The sequence below is a fragment of the Oscarella lobularis genome, chromosome 13 (assembly GCF_947507565.1).
Source record: "Oscarella lobularis chromosome 13, ooOscLobu1.1, whole genome shotgun sequence".
In the NCBI taxonomy this organism is placed as follows: Eukaryota; Metazoa; Porifera; class Homoscleromorpha; order Homosclerophorida; family Oscarellidae; genus Oscarella; species Oscarella lobularis.
The window spans coordinates 484948-502854 of NC_089187.1; the positions used below are offsets into that span (position 1 = coordinate 484948).

General features: G+C 48.1%; 8 protein-coding genes and 1 long non-coding RNA gene across 14 annotated transcripts; 4 read left to right on the plus strand and 5 right to left on the minus strand.

The window, feature by feature from the left end:
* Positions 1 to 413: 413 nt before the first annotated feature.
* Positions 414 to 1215, plus strand: LOC136194672 (uncharacterized). The gene is made up of 4 exons (XM_065983873.1): positions 414 to 491; positions 548 to 633; positions 683 to 831; positions 892 to 1215. Exons 1-4 carry the CDS (start codon positions 414 to 416, stop codon positions 1023 to 1025), a joined length of 447 nt encoding a protein of 148 aa, XP_065839945.1. The 3' UTR covers positions 1026 to 1215.
* On the minus strand, positions 1178 to 5844 carry LOC136194668 (kinesin heavy chain-like). Of its 3 annotated transcripts, none has more exons than XM_065983867.1 (29): positions 5643 to 5844; positions 5503 to 5590; positions 5364 to 5437; positions 5204 to 5308; positions 5103 to 5151; positions 4998 to 5053; positions 4854 to 4941; positions 4680 to 4804; positions 4518 to 4622; positions 4404 to 4461; positions 4253 to 4343; positions 4149 to 4198; positions 3936 to 4096; positions 3802 to 3885; positions 3682 to 3750; positions 3318 to 3629; positions 3219 to 3266; positions 3079 to 3165; positions 2933 to 3028; positions 2688 to 2870; positions 2524 to 2633; positions 2364 to 2465; positions 2245 to 2305; positions 2118 to 2189; positions 1970 to 2059; positions 1785 to 1921; positions 1678 to 1733; positions 1595 to 1627; positions 1178 to 1544 (listed from the first exon to the last, which is right to left on the minus strand). In XM_065983867.1, the coding sequence occupies exons 1-29, from the start codon at positions 5760 to 5762 to the stop codon at positions 1273 to 1275; spliced, it is 2982 nt and encodes a 993-aa protein (XP_065839939.1). In that variant the 5' UTR covers positions 5763 to 5844; the 3' UTR covers positions 1178 to 1272. The 3 variants fall into 3 exon arrangements, with proteins under 3 accessions (XP_065839939.1, XP_065839941.1, XP_065839940.1); XM_065983869.1 differs by having other exon boundaries at positions 5639 to 5788; XM_065983868.1 differs by having other exon boundaries at positions 5364 to 5590; positions 5639 to 5788.
* A 32-nt stretch (positions 5845 to 5876) lies between these two features.
* LOC136194671 (homologous-pairing protein 2 homolog) lies at positions 5877 to 7324 on the minus strand. The gene is made up of 11 exons (XM_065983872.1): positions 7072 to 7324; positions 6963 to 7016; positions 6866 to 6906; positions 6723 to 6812; positions 6561 to 6672; positions 6436 to 6506; positions 6352 to 6391; positions 6264 to 6298; positions 6155 to 6208; positions 6045 to 6104; positions 5877 to 5986 (listed from the first exon to the last, which is right to left on the minus strand). The coding sequence occupies exons 1-11, from the start codon at positions 7124 to 7126 to the stop codon at positions 5927 to 5929; spliced, it is 672 nt and encodes a 223-aa protein (XP_065839944.1). The 5' UTR covers positions 7127 to 7324; the 3' UTR covers positions 5877 to 5926.
* LOC136194670 (tricarboxylate transport protein, mitochondrial-like) lies at positions 7138 to 8643 on the plus strand. Its single transcript, XM_065983871.1, has 6 exons — positions 7138 to 7363; positions 7450 to 7657; positions 7717 to 7943; positions 8029 to 8249; positions 8301 to 8374; positions 8437 to 8643. The coding sequence occupies exons 1-6, from the start codon at positions 7240 to 7242 to the stop codon at positions 8549 to 8551; spliced, it is 969 nt and encodes a 322-aa protein (XP_065839943.1). The 5' UTR covers positions 7138 to 7239; the 3' UTR covers positions 8552 to 8643.
* LOC136194669 (cytoplasmic 60S subunit biogenesis factor ZNF622-like) lies at positions 8601 to 9762 on the minus strand. The gene is made up of 2 exons (XM_065983870.1): positions 9530 to 9762; positions 8601 to 9485 (listed from the first exon to the last, which is right to left on the minus strand). Exons 1-2 carry the CDS (start codon positions 9632 to 9634, stop codon positions 8616 to 8618), a joined length of 975 nt encoding a protein of 324 aa, XP_065839942.1. The 5' UTR covers positions 9635 to 9762; the 3' UTR covers positions 8601 to 8615.
* Positions 9763 to 10592: 830 nt separating this feature from the next.
* LOC136194658 (uncharacterized) lies at positions 10593 to 13151 on the plus strand. The gene is made up of 9 exons (XM_065983855.1): positions 10593 to 10779; positions 10832 to 10993; positions 11050 to 11217; positions 11273 to 11440; positions 11495 to 11659; positions 11709 to 12152; positions 12206 to 12499; positions 12549 to 12959; positions 13015 to 13151. Exons 1-9 carry the CDS (start codon positions 10641 to 10643, stop codon positions 13032 to 13034), a joined length of 1971 nt encoding a protein of 656 aa, XP_065839927.1. The 5' UTR covers positions 10593 to 10640; the 3' UTR covers positions 13035 to 13151.
* LOC136194664 (uncharacterized) lies at positions 11705 to 14318 on the minus strand. 4 transcript variants are annotated; one of them, XR_010671691.1, is made up of 5 exons: positions 14096 to 14318; positions 13373 to 14011; positions 12926 to 13079; positions 12517 to 12852; positions 11705 to 12459 (listed from the first exon to the last, which is right to left on the minus strand). It is a non-coding gene; the product is annotated as an uncharacterized lncRNA (long non-coding RNA). The 4 variants fall into 4 exon arrangements; XR_010671693.1 differs by having other exon boundaries at positions 13373 to 13601; positions 14096 to 14317; XR_010671692.1 differs by lacking the exon at positions 14096 to 14318 and having other exon boundaries at positions 12926 to 12954; positions 13002 to 13079; positions 13373 to 14088.
* LOC136194660 (uncharacterized) lies at positions 13215 to 15800 on the plus strand. The gene is made up of 9 exons (XM_065983859.1): positions 13215 to 13519; positions 13575 to 13739; positions 13790 to 13957; positions 14040 to 14078; positions 14129 to 14302; positions 14358 to 14744; positions 14797 to 14955; positions 15005 to 15292; positions 15344 to 15800. Exons 1-9 carry the CDS (start codon positions 13459 to 13461, stop codon positions 15745 to 15747), a joined length of 1845 nt encoding a protein of 614 aa, XP_065839931.1. The 5' UTR covers positions 13215 to 13458; the 3' UTR covers positions 15748 to 15800.
* LOC136194661 (calcium-responsive transcription factor-like) lies at positions 14748 to 17906 on the minus strand. The gene is made up of 6 exons (XM_065983860.1): positions 17198 to 17906; positions 16976 to 17148; positions 16764 to 16927; positions 16633 to 16699; positions 16418 to 16581; positions 14748 to 16367 (listed from the first exon to the last, which is right to left on the minus strand). Exons 1-6 carry the CDS (start codon positions 17782 to 17784, stop codon positions 15852 to 15854), a joined length of 1671 nt encoding a protein of 556 aa, XP_065839932.1. The 5' UTR covers positions 17785 to 17906; the 3' UTR covers positions 14748 to 15851.
* Between the last annotated feature and the right edge of the window lies 1 nt (position 17907).

Sequence of the window (17907 nt, forward strand, 5' to 3'; positions counted from 1 at the left end):
GAAAAGCGTCACACTGTTGCTAATAGATCAAACCGATTGATAAGCCCACAGACAGCTCTAGAGAATGATGCTAGGCTTAGGAGATTAGTCAAGCTTGCTGTTATAAAACAATATTGCGCACGTACCGTGTGTACTACTTACCTAGAGGGTGTGGCCAAATACTTGTGGCTAATAAGATAACTGCATACTTCACAAGCATAGACCCAGCATACAGCTTCAATTCAAGGTGCAGATAGAGTCTGAAGTTCACGGTTCAAGGTCAGCGATTCTAGTGATGTTTTTGATGACGTAGTCATTGCGAGTATACATAAGTTCGCCGAGCTCGTCTTGTCACCAGTTTCGCTCAGCACCGCCGCATCCTTGAAGGTAAAGGAACGTGTCTGCTTATGCACTGTTTAGAACTCTTGTTTCAGATGATTTTAGGTGTACTGCTTTATTCTCTGTTACTGAATGGACTTGCAGAGGCGACCCTATCTGATCACATTGACGAAGTACGTGCGTCTCATTGCTCGAAAGATTTTAGTCCTCTCTCACGTACATCCGTTAGTTCATGAACGACGAGCAAGTCGCCTATCAAAGCCAGCATTCTGTGTTACAAGAAATCGATTCTCAACTGGAGAGTCTTTCTCTGCGGTACAGAAGCTCATTGCCCCCGCCAACGAAACAAATGATTCCTTTGTAGAATCTCTGACGCCGAGGCCTCGCAAAGCAATCATTCGTTTCTCATTGGAAAACTTCAGAACGTTAAAGACGACATTGCTAGCCTACAAGGAACGAGCAGCGAACAGGGTAGACGCATTGACGTTCTGGAATCGTTCATGGACGAACGAGGTAAGGAAAATATATAAGTACTGTACCTAACCTAGTGTAAACGCTTGAATATGCCAACAGCTGGTTACGCTGCACTTCATTACACCGATTGCACGTTGGAGAGCACAGGTCGCCTTTTCTTCGACAGAACTCTTCAGAAGTTGAACGTTTGCAATGGAACCGCGTGGGTGATGGTGCACGAGCCGCCTCTTTGAGTACGTCGGTCCGCCTAAGTACTGAAGCTAGGAAAAAAAACTATTAAGAACGCAAAAAAATTGCTGTTCACGTATTGCTGAAATTGAATAACAATATAACACCTCACCGCACGTTTTTCACAAGAGACGACTCAGATTTCATATTTCACTGCTCCGAACCCAAAGCTAATATTTACGAAAATAGAATGAAGCATAATTTCTGTGCAAGCTCAGTTAATTTAGATACGATATACGTAACCTTTTCCCCTCAAACGTAATTTTGTTTTCCTTTCAAATCAACAACGTACACGGCCTCTTTCTGATTGACAACGGGTAACTGGCGACGAGAAGTTCCATTCGATCGACCGCTCGCAGAAGCGCCGGAATTGGGACCCGCGAAAAAAGGATTCGTTCGACCAGTTGGACTCGTAGTCGCGGGACTTGCAATGGGACGCCAAGGATCGTTCGTCGCCGGGCCAGAACGAATGACTTTGGCGACGGAAGTATGGGGCGGCTGCTGTCCTGGGCGTATGGGTTTTGCTACGAAAGCGCGCGCGTGTAGGTAGCCCTTCACGTAAACACCCTCATACCTATGCTTGCTTGACGAATGAAGCCAGAACGACCTGAGATGGTATCTATGCTTATGTCGTTATCGTCGTAGAGACATGCGTACCTTTTCTCTGTCTTGTTTCGTACGCTTTCTCGAGGCTTTGTATTTCCTTTGTAAGCCTAGAAATTCGACTTTAGCCTAGGGAATTGCTACATCGCTGTCTTTCTCACTTTTGCCTCTCGTGTCGATCTTTTTCTTTCATTTCTCGAATCGCCTCTTCAAGCTGTTGTATTCGCTCGCTTTTGGCCGCCAAACGACGCTCCATCTTCGGCAATTCGTTGCGAAATTCGTTGTTATCCCGCACGATCTTAATTAATTAATTAACGATTTAGAAACGACTGAAGAAGTCACATGCCTGCTTATGAACTTGAGTCAAACGATCTAGATTCGTCTCCAAGAAGGCTATCCTTTGAGATTCAACAGACGAAGGCGCGTCGCCGTCATCCTAAAGACGAAAAGCTCTTCTATTCCTATCGTCACAATTGTTTTCCTACTAGATTTACCGCTTTGAGACGACTTTGAATGTCTTCGTAGACCTCGCGTCTCAGCCTAGCTAAACTCTGAAGTTCCTTGGACTAAACGTAGAAATGTTTACGAGGAATCTACACTATAGATTTTTGCCCCTTTTACCACTGTCTCCTCTAAAGCGTTGAGCTCTTTCTTCGCTTTATCTCGACTCACTATTTCAGTCCTATCGAATCCCCTCGTGTAACGCTATGTAGCCCAAGACAAAAACTAAATTTTCTTACCTGACTCTATCTAGCTCAGCTGTTCGTTCCTTCAACAGGTCGCCCTGTTTCCCATAGTCGTTTCTGATAGCCTGCAAAAGCGCGTCCTTCTTTTGTACGTCCCTGAAAGAGACCGAAGGGCCTACATGATGCCACCAACAACCTAATCCTCATCTCTTACTCTTGAGAATTCTGCAGACGCTCCTCCAAATGCCGAACATCATCTCTCAACGTCGCAACTTGCTTCTGATGAGCATCCCGGTGAATGTCAAGCTCCTCTTCGAGAGCGCTCTACACAGTGTGGTTTCAAAGCCGACTAAGTTCTAACTCCCCTCTCTCGCATACTCGTATAAGTAAGGCCTGCTCTTTCTCTCTTTCGCGGTCGTGAGCCGAGACGTCGCGAACTTTCTCCTGCGACTTGAGCTGGGACAACAAGTCTCGCAGCTCGTCGAGTTCCTCCGTCGCGTCCCTCTTCTTTTTCTCCGCCATCAGAAGACTCTCGGTCAAAGTCTGGACCTTGGCTTCATTCTGCGGGCGAAGGGAGATTTTAATAAGAAAAAAATGACGAGATAGAGTGTGTCCCCCTTTACCTGAGAAATAAGCAATTGACACGAAGCAAGCTCCGTTTCAGCGCGCTGCGCTTTAGAGTCGCTAGATTCCCGCTGCGCTCGAAGACTCTCTTCAGCCTTTTCAGAAAAAATAAGATAACAAATGCCCGTTTCTTTTGAACACTCACCTTGACCAAGTCTCCTACAACCGCCTTAGTTTGGCTGAAATAAAGCCGGAGTTTCGTGAACTCTGCATCCACTTTCGACAGGTCAGGCTGCAGATAAAGCAAGACGTATCTACTACTATTCAACGTACTATGGGATTTACAGGCTGCAAGTCGTCAACTCCCATACGAAGCAAGCCAGCAAAATCAACCTATAAAGACCCCGTCATCCCAACCGAACATTTTCAACAGATCAATTTCACCATCTCCACGTGAAGACTTCCTATCATTTCGCCCGCTTTTTTCTGATGAATAATCGCCGCGCTTTCCGCCTGCGACTTTTTCTTCTTCAAAACGTCGATCGTCTCTTGCAGAGCGCCTATCTGTCGCTGAAGATTCTCGTTGTCTTTTGACTGATCGTTCGCCTCTTGCGCTTTCGTGTCGTAGTTCATGGCGAGTTCCTCCAACGCCTGCATGACGTCGCGAGTCTCTTCTTCCGCCTTGCGACGACGATCCGACTCGGACGTCAGTTTGTCGTTCAGTTTATCGATGGCGTCTCTGTCCATTTCACGAAACTAAGAGAGAATGAGAAATAGTTCAAATTTGAAATTCTCGTCTACGTCTCACCTTTTGAAGTTCGGATCGTTCTGCTGTCATTTGTTCGATCTCCTGCGCTTTTGAACTTATTTCCTCGTCCTGCAAGGTGAGGAGGTGAAGGTGCAGAGATATGAAGCTTATGACTATTACTTTTCCGTCTAGCTGGGCTATAAGTTGCTCGATTTCTTCTTCAAATTTCGCCTTCTCTGAAACTGACAGTGACTGCATTTGTCGCTAAAAAAGAGACTGTTTTTTTAATGTTCTTGCTACTTCTGGAGAGGTACCTCTTCCACTTCACTTCCCTCCAATTTCCAGTCCAACTGCTCTTTCGCGCTCACACTCTCGCCCCGTCTCCATCGATTCAATTCATTTTCCAGCTTTCCGAGCGTCACTGACAATCGAGCGTTCTTCGCCTTCTCTTTCTCATAGCGCTGCTTCCACTCCTCTAAAACGCCACCCCAGTGAAAAAAAACGCGAAGAGACTATATGTATCACACCAGCAGATAATTCCTCATTGATAACGATCGTGTTCTTAATAGACTTAGCTCTAAATTCAGTTTTTTTTCACGAAAGGATCGCGCAGCTATTTCACTCTTCCTACCTCTGTCCAAACAGTAGCGTTCCTCTCGTTTCCGTTTCGTTCACTGACGACGGCGAACAGCAAATAATTACGGTAGTCCGAGCATTTCCACCTGAGGAGAAAGAATACTTAAGTCTGTCGGTACATACGTAGTAGCCTTAATCTTTCTCACCTAAACTCTCCTGAAGAATTCTAGTCAATTTGCTGTCCCTATACGGTACGTGACCCTTCTAAAAGAGACAAGAAGTCTAAATTTAGTTTTGGTCGATACGTATGTTGATTCTACGTTTCCGTCAGCCAAAGCCGATATCACATTTCCCAAAGCCGAAAGCGATTTATTGATATTCTTCGCCTCTTCGAGCACCAGACCCTCGGCACCGGTCTTGCTGACCTAGAATAAAGAGAATTAGGCAATAGTCCATAGACCAGCAAACGTACAATACCACACCTTCTCAGATCCAGCCAAATCGACCAAATAGAGTTTTCCACTCAACTTCTTCTGAGAGGCCAAGTTATCCTGACGCACGTTGATCAAAAAAACGCTGTGACTTCGCGAGCTGTGCTCGTTCATGTCTAAACGAGACCAATAAAAACAAAAAGCGCTTTCTCTTTCAATATTTACTCGTGACGGCCACGTGCCGATTCGCCTTCGCTTCCTCGATCATCAAAAAGATTTCCTCCGGACTGGAAACAAATCTCTCAGTGACGCCCTAATAAAATCAGCCTCGTTTTATCTATTGAAAAAAATATATTGAAATTTCGCGACCTTCACGTAGGGAACTCTGTTCTTGTCCTCATGAATAACCAAATTAGTTTTCGAGACTATGAAGACATTGAAGGGAAATTCGTGTGATCGGATTCATTTCCTTACCGTCTAAGAGATCCCTGATGCGTTCCATATATATCTCAAAGTACGACACCTGCACACAGCTCACGTGACATTCAAAGAAAATATTTCCATTTCGAACCTACCTTAATGTGAAATTCCACGTCCTCTTCCATGTTATAGATGTACTGAAATATGCCGTTGACCATACGGGGAATAATTCCTTGAAGGTTAGGATCGTCCATAGAGCCCTGGGTTTCATTCATTCGAGAAAGGGGGCCCCGATCGATTTCCAATAAGCCATACCTCCATCGTATGAGTTTTTCCGCTCGACGTTTGCCCGTAAGCGAACACGGTCCCGTTATAGCCGTTTAGGACGTCTTTTGTTTTTTCGCGCGACGCATCGTATCAAATCACAACGAGATGAGGCGTCTCCCCTTCTTACCTTGAACAATCGCTTGCGACGTTTCCTCGTAGACGATTTCTTGAGTCGCATCGGGTTGAAACACGCGATCGAATTGGAATACTTTGCCCTAGGTGGAGAGTTTTGGCTTCCGAACTCGGGGCGCGGATTTTTTCACCTACGTGATGCGATACGCCGTTCGTGCCGCCGAATTTCGCCACAATGCGACCGTTCGACGCCGTTTCGAGGGTGTTCTGCGGACGAAAGCGGCAGAAAACCTTTACCGTGCATTCGGACGCCATGGAAACGAATCTCGTTTAGTTAGGAGCTGTCGCGAGACCATCCCATGGGCGAAATCGGAGGGAGAATTGTTCCAGCACGTGATACTAACGTACGCTGGAGGGCAACGAATTCATTGGGCTTTGCAGAACTTTATATACTGTGTATATATAGGCAATAGTGACGTCTAAAGCTCACTAGGCATCTTTACATTGTACTCTTCGTCGGTTTCTACTCCCACTTCCTCCTGTCGAAACAAAATATAAATACTATGTTGCCAATTTAATTAAAAATTTTTGCCGTACAAACAGCTGTTTCTTGGACTTTGGATATCCCTCTAAAATAGCGTTGAGGATATCCATAGCCTATAAAACAAAAGTAAATTTGGTCGAAAACCAAAACAGAATTAATTAACCAATCTTTTTCTCTTCCTCCAAGCCTTGACCATGGTCGTATGTTTCTTACAAATCTAATGTCTCAGATGGTCACTTTTCTGACAAAACACGCCCCAAGGGAATTGTCACCTTGTCTCTGTCTTCTGGAGTAACGTGATCTGATTCTGAGGAACACATACATATAACCGATTCAATATTCAATGATTTTCTCACCCACCTTTCTTGATTTTCTCCAACCTTTCTTCCAGTTTACCACACTAAGAAAAAGGATAAAATCAAAGTACTCTAATTCTTTCCATACCTCTTCTCTCAACGAAGCCAATTTAGCTTCCGCCTCTTCAGTAGTCAAAGACAACTCCAGGGCTTTCAATTCTAGAAGACCAAAAAGAATTTAGTAAATTCAAGAATTAACACAAAATTTCTCACCAGCTTCCTGTTCTTTGCATTCTGCCAGCAGACTCTTCGACGTCTCAGTAAGTTGACCCACATTGACATCCATCTCTTTCAACTCCGATTCATCGACAGCAGGAAAATCGCTCTAAAAGAAAACCTCGTTCCTTAGACGCTCCTCAAATGGGTACATTTTACCTGATTCGCTACGTAGACTTTCTGTTTCCCATACACTTTCTCCTTGATCGTTCCCTTCGCTCCCAGCGCCTCGAGAGATCGCGTGACGGCCTAGACGAGCGATCGCGCGTCTTCTGCGAGAGTTTGGAGAGGAATCGACTCACCGTCTTGCCGTATTTCTTATGTAGATTATTGAAAACGTCGACTAGTGAGAGAAAATTGTCTCTGCGGCAGATGGATTTCCATTTTTTGGAGCGTTACCGGCGCTGTAGGGCCTATTTTGCGTTCGTAAGTAGTCCAGGACGGCAGCAGATGCTGCGAGAAATCGTACGACTAAAAAGAAACGTTCGAACGGCTATTATTGGCCTACCTTCGGCGTCCTTTTTCGACATGCCGCGCCTAAATTCGATGATAGCAAAGCGCATGCGCACTTCAAACAACAGTCTCGCCGCCCGAAGTTTTATTTCTCGCAGCTCCCTTTCGACGCCATTACCTGCTATACGACTCCAGCGTTTATTAGTCGTCGTCTCGAGAAACCATGGAAACGTCGCCTAGCGCCTCGAAGGGCGTACGCACGCTCGCCGTCGCCGCGCCAGCACCCGCATCCGCTCAGCCGAAGCCACAGGCAAAGAAACGTCACCCAGCAAAATCCATCCTAGCTGGTAACGTAGAACAGGACCGTGTTGTCGGTCAAAGGTCACTTCATTCGCATAGCACGAGATACACGCTTCTTTGCACGTGTTTACAGGTGGCATAGCGGGGGGACTGGAAATATGCATTACGTTTCCGACCGAGTATGTGAAGACGCAGCTACAGCTCGATCAGCGATCGAAGAATCCTGCCTACACGGGGATTGTCGATTGCGTGAAAACGACGGTTAGGAATCACGGCTTCTTTGGACTCTACAGAGGCTTGAGCTCACTTCTATATGGATCCATACCCAAAACAGCTGCGAGGTGTCTATGCTAGTTATAAATAATATAGGCTCATATCTTTCTTTTGTGTGGTCCTCTAGGTTTAGTAGCTACGAGTTCTTTCGAAATCGATTGATGGATGAAAATGGTGGACTTTCGACGCCTCGATTGCTATTGGCTGGCTTGGGCGCGGGCGCCACGGAGGCCGTTGTTGTCGTGTGTCCCATGGAAACGATCAAGGTGAAATTCATTCACGATCAGACGCGATCCAATCCGCCGAAGTATCGCGGCTTTTTTCACGGCGTTAGAGAAATAGTTCGAGAACAGGGTAAGAGAGAGAGAGAGAGAGAGAGAGAGAGAGAGAGAGGATCAATAATTATAATGACGTACTTTATTAATTAAATTGCTTCTAGGTATCCGAGGGACGTATCAGGGTCTAACGTCGACCGTTCTAAAGCAGGGCACCAATCAGATGATTCGTTTCTTTGTCTACAACAATTTGAAGTTGTACCTCCAAGGCGGCGATCGCACGAAAGATATTGGAGCAATAAAGACTTTTCTTATTGGAGGTTTGGCCGGAGCGGCAAGCGTCTTTGGAAACACGCCAATTGACGTTGTAAAAACCAGAATGCAGGTAAAGAAAAAAAAATAATTATATCCCCAATCAAGAGTTCTTCCTCGCTAGGGACTCGATGCGAAAGAGTATAAGAGTACTATTGATTGCTTTGCGAAGATCTGGAAGAACGAAGGTTTCTTAGCGTAAGTAGTGCCCCCCCCCCCCCCCCCCCCCCCCCCTGAACCTGATGTCTTTTTCTCAACAGTTTTTACAAAGGCACCGTGCCGCGGCTTGGACGCGTCGTCTTTGACGTTGCCTTTGTGTTCACCCTGTATGAGAAAACTATGAAGCTACTCGATTGGGCCTGGCCCACCAAATAGCCAGTTCCCTCCTACAATTTTTTGAACAGATTATGCATAGAAGAGATAATAGACTTTTCTCTTATCAAAACATGATCTGACATCTAAAATGATGCTGGAGTTTGTTCGCTTTGACGCCCAACGCCACGCGTCCGGCGAGATCCCGTCTCTGCTTCGCAAACTGACCCATCCGAAACTCCTTACGCACGATCGCCTCCTCGTCCCCACGCCAACCGAGCGCTCGATAATGAGTAATAACCCGATGCTTCAACTGACGACATCGATCCGGTGGAATACTCTGCTTAAAATAGCGTTGAAGCGATCGATGTCCGGCGCGAGATCCACTCGGAAGAACCAGTTCGCCCGTCGACTCGCTCACCGACATTTCCCCGCCGTCGACAACTCCGTCGCGATACGCGGAAAAGTCGTAATAGTCGGCGTACTCCTCCGCGCACGTCTCGTCGTATCTCATCCGACAATGGGCCTTGTCTCGCATGTGATTCTGCGCCGCTTCGACGCAGGTGAACTGGCGCGGCGCTCCCGCCGCGTCGCCGCCGCCGTGCACGCAGTAGAGACACGCGTTCGCGACGCCGACTTTCCAGTCGAGATGCTCGACGAGACCTTTGAGATTCGACACGTATTCGACGTCGGGGATGAAGAAGCCGTGCGATTTGGCCATGTGACGCAGTTTCGCGTCCAAGTCGACGCTGTCGCGCGGACAGAAGAGACATTCGGTTAGGTCTAAGGGTTCCGGTTCGGAATCGGTGTCTTCGGCGGTCGCTTCGTCTGTTGTTTCGATTTTGGGGGGGACTTCTGGTTGTGGGGCCCGGGCTCGGGTTTTCTTCGTTTGTTTGATGTGATCGGCTCTTTTCGCTGGGACGTTGCTTTGTTGGGCTTTTTGAGCCAGGACGCGCTCGTCGAAGTTCTCTGCCGTTACTGGTGCGAGGCCTGCGACCTGAACGAGGGTTTTATTCGGCTCTCCTGCGACTTTGAGCTTACTTTTCGCTTCAGGTTGTATCGGTGCCAGTCGGTTTTGTAGTGGGAGCGCTGCGCGTCGCCCGAGGGGAACTGCACGCGGCAAGAAATGCAAGTGAAAGACGACATTTTGTGTTGTACGAGCGCTCGGACTGAAGATAGACAAAACGTTACGTCTCTTTCGGCTGTCCTGACGACAGCGAGAACGCAAGAGCGATTAGAACAGAGTCAACGGGAAACTTCTTGCGATACCTATCCGGGACGTACGGCAAGAAGCACCCGTATTCCCTCAGTAAATCGATACCAATCGGCTTTTTGACTGAAATTTTTCTTTTCGTTATATTTTCGAAATTTTAGCTTTGCGCATCATCATTCACCAGAAGAAATTGCCTCCACTTTTCGAAGATGTCGCTAAAGGAAGAAGAACGGAAACGGACGACTTTTTTGCGCCGGAAAGTTGCAGTAGTAGGAGTCTACTAGCGGTCACCTATATAAGGCCTCATGAAACATTAGTCTATTGCATGGTTAGACACGGTCCTCATTGCAGCCTTGCCTGAGAAGGGCGGGAACGAGGTCCTGGAGCAACGGTGCGTCAGTGATTACAGGCACATACTTAACCCCACGGGTTCTGGATGGGTAAGACCTGCAGGGGCTGCACGTACCGGGATGCCGCCAAGTGCCTAGTCGCCTTGGTGGAGCATCACGTGGGGTCCGATATATATATACCTATATGGTGTAAAGCTCCGTGTACAGGGGACTCCCGTCGGCGACGGTCTGCTCTCGTGTGAACGTGCTGTGCCTTTTTTCTTTTACTCTCCTATTTTTTCATACTGCAGCCCACGTGGAAATGCATCAGCTGCTTTTCGTTCTACTGGCTCCGTATTTGAACCACCTTTCACCACTACACGCGGTATTGAACATGCTTTCCGGATTCGTGTTGGGCTATTTGCGTGGCATGCAATATGCAAAGATACCCGGACATTGCTGGGTGCACCATTGGTCGCTTGGATCTGAATTAATTTGCTCGTATGTACTCTATTTTTGGTTCCCGCGTCCTACGTTCATTCTCGCGCTTCAGTTTCCGGCATTCGTCACTCACTGGTAGTTCTCTCTGGATCCCCCAGAGTGACTTCCAATGGTACTACAACCAAGTACCCTAGTCATCCTTCTCGGCCTTTTCCACGCAACAGCGTTAGTCGGAGGACAAGTACAGTTTATCCCAGCCGACACAGAGTCAGCTTGGTGGAGAAACACCTTTCGTTTGGAAGCCGATCGTGAGTTCTTCGTCTGAAAGACTAATATAAGGCCAAACAGAATGCCCTTCAGCAACGGTATGTCCACCTCGAGAAAACCCACGCAACGGCTCCGTCGCCATAAACGGAAACGTAGCAACGTATTCGTGTAACGACGGCTACACGCTAACCGGTACGGACACTCTCTACTGTTCGTGCGGTGGATGGATCGGCGACGAGCCCCTCTGTCGAAGAGGTGAGTCTTTAGAAAAGAATAGATAACTCATGCAGAAGCCCGCCCGGCATCTCTAGACGGATCGTGGAGCGAATGGTCACCCTATACAAATTGTACAGCATCGTGCGGTGGCGGGCGTCAAACGCGTCAGCGAACGTGCACTAATCCAACGCCTGACGTCGGCGGGAAGGACTGCGAGGGAAGCTCCGGTGAAGCCATTGAATGCAATGCACAGTCATGCCCGGGTCAGCCCTGCCCTGCACTTTCATTACCTATAAGGGGATTCTGGTAATTTCAAAGGTTGCCCGTTGACCGGAACCCTTACACTGGGACCTTTGACGGTTACAGTCTCTGACGACGAGAGGAATTTTCTTCTGTCATGTGCTGACGGATTCAGTTTGACAGTCAATAACTCGGTTCCGTGCACCGACATCGATCTGTCAGCCACCCTCGATCTATGTCTGGAAGGTTAGATAGTAATGTGTTTAGACGACGACAACGTATAATGAAATTTGTGGAAAGCTTGCCCTGATTTGGTGCCGCCCCTAAATGGGAGCGTTGTGATCAGTGCCGACGGCCGATTGGCGACGTACACCTGCCAAATTGGCTTTACCCTCCTCGGCTCTTCAAGTAGATCGTGCGTCGACGGCGTGTGGACCGGCGCGGATCCCACGTGCGCTGCACAAAGTACAACCTAGAACCAGAACCTCTTCTCATGTTATTAAATCTGCTTTAGCTCTCATTACCCGCGAAGGTGCCGTCGATTTGTCCATCGCTAACAATCAAACGGTCGAACTGCTCGGCATCGATCCGGACATAACTCTGCCGACGGGACGATTTGAAGTTCGCACGCCGGAACTTCTTGCCGTCAACTGCAGCACGATCGTCACGTTTCGATATCGAACGACGACGAGCGACCCTTCGATTGCCGTCGGCGCTCAATTGTTCGCCTTCAATACGAACGATCCGACAGGCGACGACGACGCCGACTTCTCGCTCGTCGCTCGCGTCGACGCCGTCGTCAACCGAACCGAAGAAGCGACGTTCGCTTGTCTGCAATTGGAGTGCGTCAACTCGACGCTTCTCCCCGCCGTCAGTCGCGTCGTTCTGTCGGTCGAGATAACGAGTGGAATTTTCGAGTTCGAGCAAGTGAAAATCAACGAAAGATCGTCTTGCTTCGGTATAGCATGCACAAACATTATCTGTTATGACTTTCGAGCTATTTGCCTTTAGTTGAGCCTGAGACTCCACTAACGGCCGACTGCGACAACACGACGTCGAGCGGCGACTGCGGCTATCGAAACACCGGCTGCGGAGTCGTCAACTGGCAAGTGAATTTGAATGCGAACGATGACGACGTCGATCCGGTTGTCGACGTTCAGTCCGAGCGCATTTCGGCGAACGACGACTGCGATTATCACGTCTGCCTTCCGTGTCTGCAACGATCCGGCTATACCGTCACGCAGGGAGCCGCCAGTTCGATCCCACTAAAGCGAAAGCGACGTTCTTTCAGAGGATTCAGACGGGGTACGTCTAGAGGAAACCGTTTTGCTTTTGTAAGACGTTTGGGTTTTAGTTTCGAAATCTTTGTGTCTTCCTCCGTCTGCCACCGGATATTCGCTTGGGAGTATAGTGTCGTCTGCGCTCGTTCTGCATCCGAGCAATGCCTACGTTTCTTTCGATTACGTGATGTTTGCCAAGGGGCTGCATCAGTTTTCCATCTACGTCTATTGCGACGCCTCGCCACTTCTCACCGTCGTTCACATCAGCGACGGATCGTACTATTCGATCAGGCACTACGACGGAGCGGGCAGGAGGGGAACGCAGTGTCTCGCTCTTCGTCACTACATTACGAGGTCGTCTGCTCACGCTAGGGGTCTCTGCAAGAAATTTCGGTTAGCAGTCGAAGCCGTAGGCGTTGGAACGCACGCCTGCATCGGCAGTGTGAAATACCTGGATGCCAGCGCAGTCGGCGGCCCTTTCTGTGGTAAGAGAATTTTTTCAATTATGATCTCCTAAAAGAAATCACCTTTTTTCTTTAGGGAGGGTTGACAACCTTTAAAAAACTGCAGTTGATCTTTCTCACGTTTCATCGTCGCCTCAGTTCCTAAATACATAAGGCATGCTTCCACCTTGCGTCAGTCTGACGAAATGAATAAATAAATATATGAATAAATAATTAAGACTGCGTTAATTAATTCACTGTCCTACCATGAGACAAGAGTCTCGTTTACGGTCACCCTTCAAACCAAATTTTATAAACCCAAATAAACAAACATACATTACAGTAGATTAGAGAAACTTCGTACGGAATTGAATCAATAGGGTGACCGTAACTAATCAGGCTTCACGTAACCACCAAACGTCCTGGGGGGCTGACTCCTTTTAATAACAAAGTACCTTTTTGCCGGACTCCCTCATAAGTACGCGTATACTAGTGGCCTCTTTCTTAGTTCCAGACTAGACCCGGACTAACGCAGCATCCAATGATGTTCTCTCTAATCCTCGTCGTATTCGCGTTCGCCTTGCCGCCTCAATCACCAGCCAGTGCGATCACGTTCATTATACCTTTTATATGCGTCAAAGCCCGTTTCCCTTCTAGGCTCCTGCCCTCGTCTTTCACCTCCGTCTAACGGAATGGTAGAGCTTTTTTCCGCCGAACGAAAGGCCACGTACACGTGCAACGAAGGCTACAGCCTTATCGGCTATCAAATTCGACTGTGCTGCTTTGGGGTATGGCTCGGAAATCCACCCCAATGCGCCAAAGGCAAGAAAACGAGCCCAAATCAAATCAGACTTAGAACTCATTTTCGCCAGACGGCCAATGGGGTGGGTGGACCGAGTGGTCGACGTGCTCGCGAACGTGCGGTAACGGGACGCAACTGCGACGTCGCTCTTGCGACAATCCGGCGCCCGATCAATGGGGAAAGGATTGCGAAGGGGACGCGAGCGAACGTCGCTTCTGTTTCGTCCGAGGATGTTTGGGTGAGAAAAAATGAAAATTAAATTATTGACGAAACCACCCCCCGTCCGATATGTCTAATAATTAATTTTGATTACTAATTAGATTGCGACGCGGCGAATCTTCGCGCGACGTGCCGTAGACGTACGAATCCTTATTACCTGCGTTTTCACTGTTTAGTCTATGTTCGCTAGGATGCGTTCCTCTTGCTCCTCCTCCAAATGGATCGATTCGCTACGACGACGCCTCGGGCGCCATCTACTTTTGCGACGAAGGGTTTCGGCTCTTGGGCTCCAGCGAACGTCGATGCGCTGGATGCGGTGGGGGGACGTGGACCGGGGTAGCGCCCTCCTGCGTAAGATCTCCAGGTAAAAAATGTCTTAGCGCACGGGTGTGTTGACGCGGGAAATTTTCTCCGCGCAGAAACCTTGATTGGTGCCAACCCCGTGATTTTTTTGGATAGCGGACATCATGTTGTTCAAAGTCACCTTTTCTTCATGGCTGCAGCTGTGGGTACGACAGCAGTGCGATCTGTCTTCTTCTCCTATCGCGTACCTAGTGGCAAAGGAAACGTTTCAGTTGGAATTCAACTGCAACGCTTATCCGATAATACTAGCGTAGGAATAACAGAACAACTTACTTTTGTTGGATCCGTGGGATCGGAATTCACCTTGTCTCCTGCTTGCATACAATTGACGTCAGATCTACGGGAGTCTTATGAAAGCAGATTTCAGCTAGACGTATCAGTGCCTAGCGGTAGTACATTCGAAATGAGAGGAATAGATACGAGTCAAAGTGATGCGTGCACAGGTACGAATCTCACGTTGGAAAACGCATTGAAACACTGTGTCTTTATATTTAGTAAAAGCTGGACAATGTCCCGACGTCTCGGATCGAATGCCCAGTCGTTGTGGACAGTACTGTCGACACGACGGTTCTTGTCCCGGAGAGATGAAATGCTGCAGCACGTCGTGTGGAGTCGATTGCGTACTTCCAGTCACCTCGCGCATAGACGCCTCAAGTAAACACGAGAAAAGTATTTACGAATTAAATTTGACTTCTCCCAAAAGGCAGAAATGCGCGATCAGCAGCTCAAAGTAACGCATCCTTCATGTGCAATGTCAGTGAGTCGTCGGGCGACTGCGGATTCAAGAATTCGGTTTGCGGCAGCGGAACACCGTGGAAACTGGTGCACAATGATTCGCAAATTCCGGAACATTCACTACCGTTTACAGCTTCGCCGGGAAACGAATGCACACTCGACGTGTGCATTGAGTGCATTTTTCCTAATTTAAACGCCGTTGGAACGACTATTCCATCGTTTGACAGTGGTAGAAAAAGAAGAAGCTTAGCACAAGGTACGGTCGACTTCACGAAACTATTTAATGTATACTAATTATGGGGGGTAGTGGGACGCTCGGCTTTTTGTCTCATCCCTGCGCCAGGGTCGAACTTTGACTGGAGTACGATGCCTACAAGTGTCGTTAGCAGTGAAAATACCAAATTGGAATTTCACGTGAAAATGTTCGAAGACTTCGAATATCCCCTCCATCACATGACCGTGTCTCTGCGCTGCCAATCCGACGACAGCGTCAAGATTAACCTCGGATTTAGCATCGGAGATTCCCATGGCGGCTATCACATTCCTCACTTTGACAATTCAGGCATCGATCAGACCTACACAATCAGCAACATTCACGAGCGAATTCAAAATCAATTCTACATGGAATGTCCTCAATACTACGTCGAATTTAGAGTCGTCGTATTTAAGACTCCCGCTTGCATTTCGTCCATATTCTTTACCAGTGACTGACACTTTCGAAATAGTAATAATGGTGTAGCCGTTTTCGTGATGAAACTATGAAATTAGCCCTAAATGACTCCCTGTTCTTTCTCCACATAACGCAGAGAGCTGTACTATTCAAAAGCATACGAATTAGTGGTATCATGTGATTCTGCATCCAATATCGGCGATTCGGTCGAAGGAGCGTGATCAAAAGTGTCTTCGCCCGCGTAGAAACTCTGCACTTCGAGCCCACTCCCCGCCGTCGGCACCATGTGCATGCTCTCGTATGACTGGACCCCGTGCAACGTCGACAGACCGATTCCGCGACCCGAAAACGGACACACCGCGTCCTCGGCGACCGTTATCTTCGTGTCGTCGTCGTCGAAACTATTCAAAGGCACGTGACCGGGCGGCACCGTGGCGGCGAGCGTCTGATTGGCCGATAAGGAAGCGGTCGGACTGAATTGATGATATTCGCAGAAGGACGACGATCGTCGTTCCATGAGATCGAGCGATGCCGGCTCGTCGACGAGTCTTACTTTCGACGTAGAAGATTGAGACGTCGCTCCGCCCCTTTCTTGGTCTTGCGTCGAAACGACGGGTAAGCCATCCAAAATGCTTCGTCCAGACGGAACGGGTAGAATAACCTGAAAATAGAAATGATTATGATTATTAATCCCGGTAATGTTTGCGTTACTGGATTTCCATTTTTCAGGGCTTCTTTCGTCACGTGTATGTGGTTCTGCAGATCTATAACGGTAGGATAATACGATCGGTCTTTTACGTCCGGCAGATTTTCTCCTTTGAAAAATAGTTCCTTTTCGACGAAATTCTTTAGAATGTGCTTCACCTCATAAACACCTACACGCGTCAAGTGTATAAAATAATAATTATTAGTAGTACTTTACCTACCTGTTACACCTTGTAATACTAGAAGTCGTAGTTTTGTTAGAATACTCGGATTAAGCCTTTGAGAAACCTAAGCGCGGTACGTCTTCTTAGAAAAAGTTTCATATATACATATACAAGCTTTTTCTTTTTACCATCAGACTGGCAGCTGACTCGCTTCGAAGCGCTTCTGAAATTTCCACCTGAAGCTCGGCATCCGACGGATAAAAACTGAGATCGTCCGCATCGGGCGGTTCGGCATCGGCAAACAATTCATTTTCTAAATACAAAAACAACGCCTCCTTTACGTCGCCAAGACCTAAAAATTAAATATCGAGAAAAATGTTGACCGAATCGTATTTTCTACCCGTAGTTCCCGTGCGAACTAGCTCGTGGACTCGTTTCTTTAGTCTCGGATCCAATTGCCTGTCGGGACTCAAGTGCTCCACGCATTCCTCTAATCCGGCTGTAAACGCCAGCGACTCTACGTCGCACACGTGAAACTCGTGCGCCTGAGCCGTGGGCAATTGCAAATACCACCTAAACAAAATAAAGACAATGACGTCATCATATATAAAATATTTTCTACCTTATTTCGCCGTCGAGATTTTCCAAACCGACTTCTTTCAACGCTTTCACGCACCTCTCCTTGACGTATCTCGACACCTTTCCTTTCTTTCCCATTTCCTCGTCCTTGATTCGAAATCGGGCGAACTTCTTCACCTTCTTCACGCAAATCTGCGCCGGACAGCTGACCGAGAACAATTTCGAACGGGTCTCCTCTCCGCCTTCCTCGCGTCGTCGCTTGGCAACGGAGACGCGACTTTCGTCGATTTGAACTTGTTTTCGTCGATTTCTCCCGTGATAGCATTCCATTACGATCGCTCGATTTCCTACGTTTACGAACGGGATTCCGTCGAAGGGGACGTACTGCGAGCGCCACATGAGACGACTCGATTCATGATCGGAGGACGGGGATTGTCGCGTACTCCACGACGTCGCCGTTTCGTTGCGATGTGCCGCCAGAACGGCTTCGACGTCCCCTTCGCTCTTTACGTAGCCTCGATAGGAGTCGCCTACTTTTTCGCACGCCACTAGGCGATCCGTCCAGCGAGGACGATCGTCCGGTTGCGCGTTGGAGGAGCGGGACCCCGAAGGGGGCCTCACCGTGACCATGCTAGACTAGGCGCACCGCAACTTTGGATAACGACAAATCGAGTAGGGGAATAGAGAATGGAAAGTAGGCAAAGCGGCAGTCGTTGCAGTGCTTCTGCCGTCTGACTGTGCCCAGGCCCACGT

Bases quoted from the DNA above. Each gene is read 5' to 3' on its own strand.
- LOC136194672 (XM_065983873.1), top strand. From the start codon at position 414: ATGATTTTAGGTGTACTGCTTTATTCTCTGTTACTGAATGGACTTGCA. The intron at 492-547 runs GTACGTGCGTCT...TACATCCGTTAG, and splicing joins TATCTGATCACATTGACGAA to TTCATGAACGACGAGCAAGT. The intron at 634-682 runs GTACAGAAGCTC...ATTCCTTTGTAG, and splicing joins CTGGAGAGTCTTTCTCTGCG to AATCTCTGACGCCGAGGCCT.
- LOC136194668 (XM_065983867.1), bottom strand. From the start codon at position 5,762: ATGGCGTCCGAATGCACGGTAAAGGTTTTCTGCCGCTTTCGTCCGCAG. The intron at 5,152-5,203 runs GTAGGTTCGAAA...AGCTGTGTGCAG, and splicing joins ACGTGGAATTTCACATTAAG to GTGTCGTACTTTGAGATATA. The intron at 2,466-2,523 runs GTAAGAGATGAG...GGTCTCTTTCAG, and splicing joins CGTCTGCAGAATTCTCAAGA to GGACGTACAAAAGAAGGACG.
- LOC136194671 (XM_065983872.1), bottom strand. From the start codon at position 7,126: ATGCGCTTTGCTATCATCGAATTTAGGCGCGGCATGTCGAAAAAGGAC. The intron at 7,017-7,071 runs GTAGGCCAATAA...GATTTCTCGCAG, and splicing joins GTCGAAAAAGGACGCCGAAG to CATCTGCTGCCGTCCTGGAC. The intron at 6,507-6,560 runs GTGAGAAATTTT...TTGGTCTTCTAG, and splicing joins ATGCAAAGAACAGGAAGCTG to AATTGAAAGCCCTGGAGTTG.
- LOC136194670 (XM_065983871.1), top strand. From the start codon at position 7,240: ATGGAAACGTCGCCTAGCGCCTCGAAGGGCGTACGCACGCTCGCCGTC. The intron at 7,944-8,028 runs GTAAGAGAGAGA...AATTGCTTCTAG, and splicing joins AGAAATAGTTCGAGAACAGG to GTATCCGAGGGACGTATCAG. The intron at 8,375-8,436 runs GTAAGTAGTGCC...TTTTCTCAACAG, and splicing joins AAGAACGAAGGTTTCTTAGC to TTTTTACAAAGGCACCGTGC.
- LOC136194669 (XM_065983870.1), bottom strand. From the start codon at position 9,634: ATGTCGTCTTTCACTTGCATTTCTTGCCGCGTGCAGTTCCCCTCGGGC. The intron at 9,486-9,529 runs GTAAGCTCAAAG...ACCCTCGTTCAG, and splicing joins GATACAACCTGAAGCGAAAA to GTCGCAGGCCTCGCACCAGT.
- LOC136194658 (XM_065983855.1), top strand. From the start codon at position 10,641: ATGGTACTACAACCAAGTACCCTAGTCATCCTTCTCGGCCTTTTCCAC. The intron at 10,780-10,831 runs GTGAGTTCTTCG...AATGCCCTTCAG, and splicing joins CTTTCGTTTGGAAGCCGATC to CAACGGTATGTCCACCTCGA. The intron at 12,500-12,548 runs GTACGTCTAGAG...TTTGGGTTTTAG, and splicing joins TTTCAGAGGATTCAGACGGG to TTTCGAAATCTTTGTGTCTT.
- LOC136194660 (XM_065983859.1), top strand. From the start codon at position 13,459: ATGATGTTCTCTCTAATCCTCGTCGTATTCGCGTTCGCCTTGCCGCCT. The intron at 13,740-13,789 runs GCAAGAAAACGA...CATTTTCGCCAG, and splicing joins TCCACCCCAATGCGCCAAAG to ACGGCCAATGGGGTGGGTGG. The intron at 14,745-14,796 runs GTACGAATCTCA...CTTTATATTTAG, and splicing joins TCAAAGTGATGCGTGCACAG to TAAAAGCTGGACAATGTCCC.
- LOC136194661 (XM_065983860.1), bottom strand. From the start codon at position 17,784: ATGGTCACGGTGAGGCCCCCTTCGGGGTCCCGCTCCTCCAACGCGCAA. The intron at 16,582-16,632 runs GTAGGTAAAGTA...TGACGCGTGTAG, and splicing joins AGTATTACAAGGTGTAACAG to GTGTTTATGAGGTGAAGCAC. The intron at 16,368-16,417 runs GTAACGCAAACA...TTCTATTTTCAG, and splicing joins CCCTGAAAAATGGAAATCCA to GTTATTCTACCCGTTCCGTC.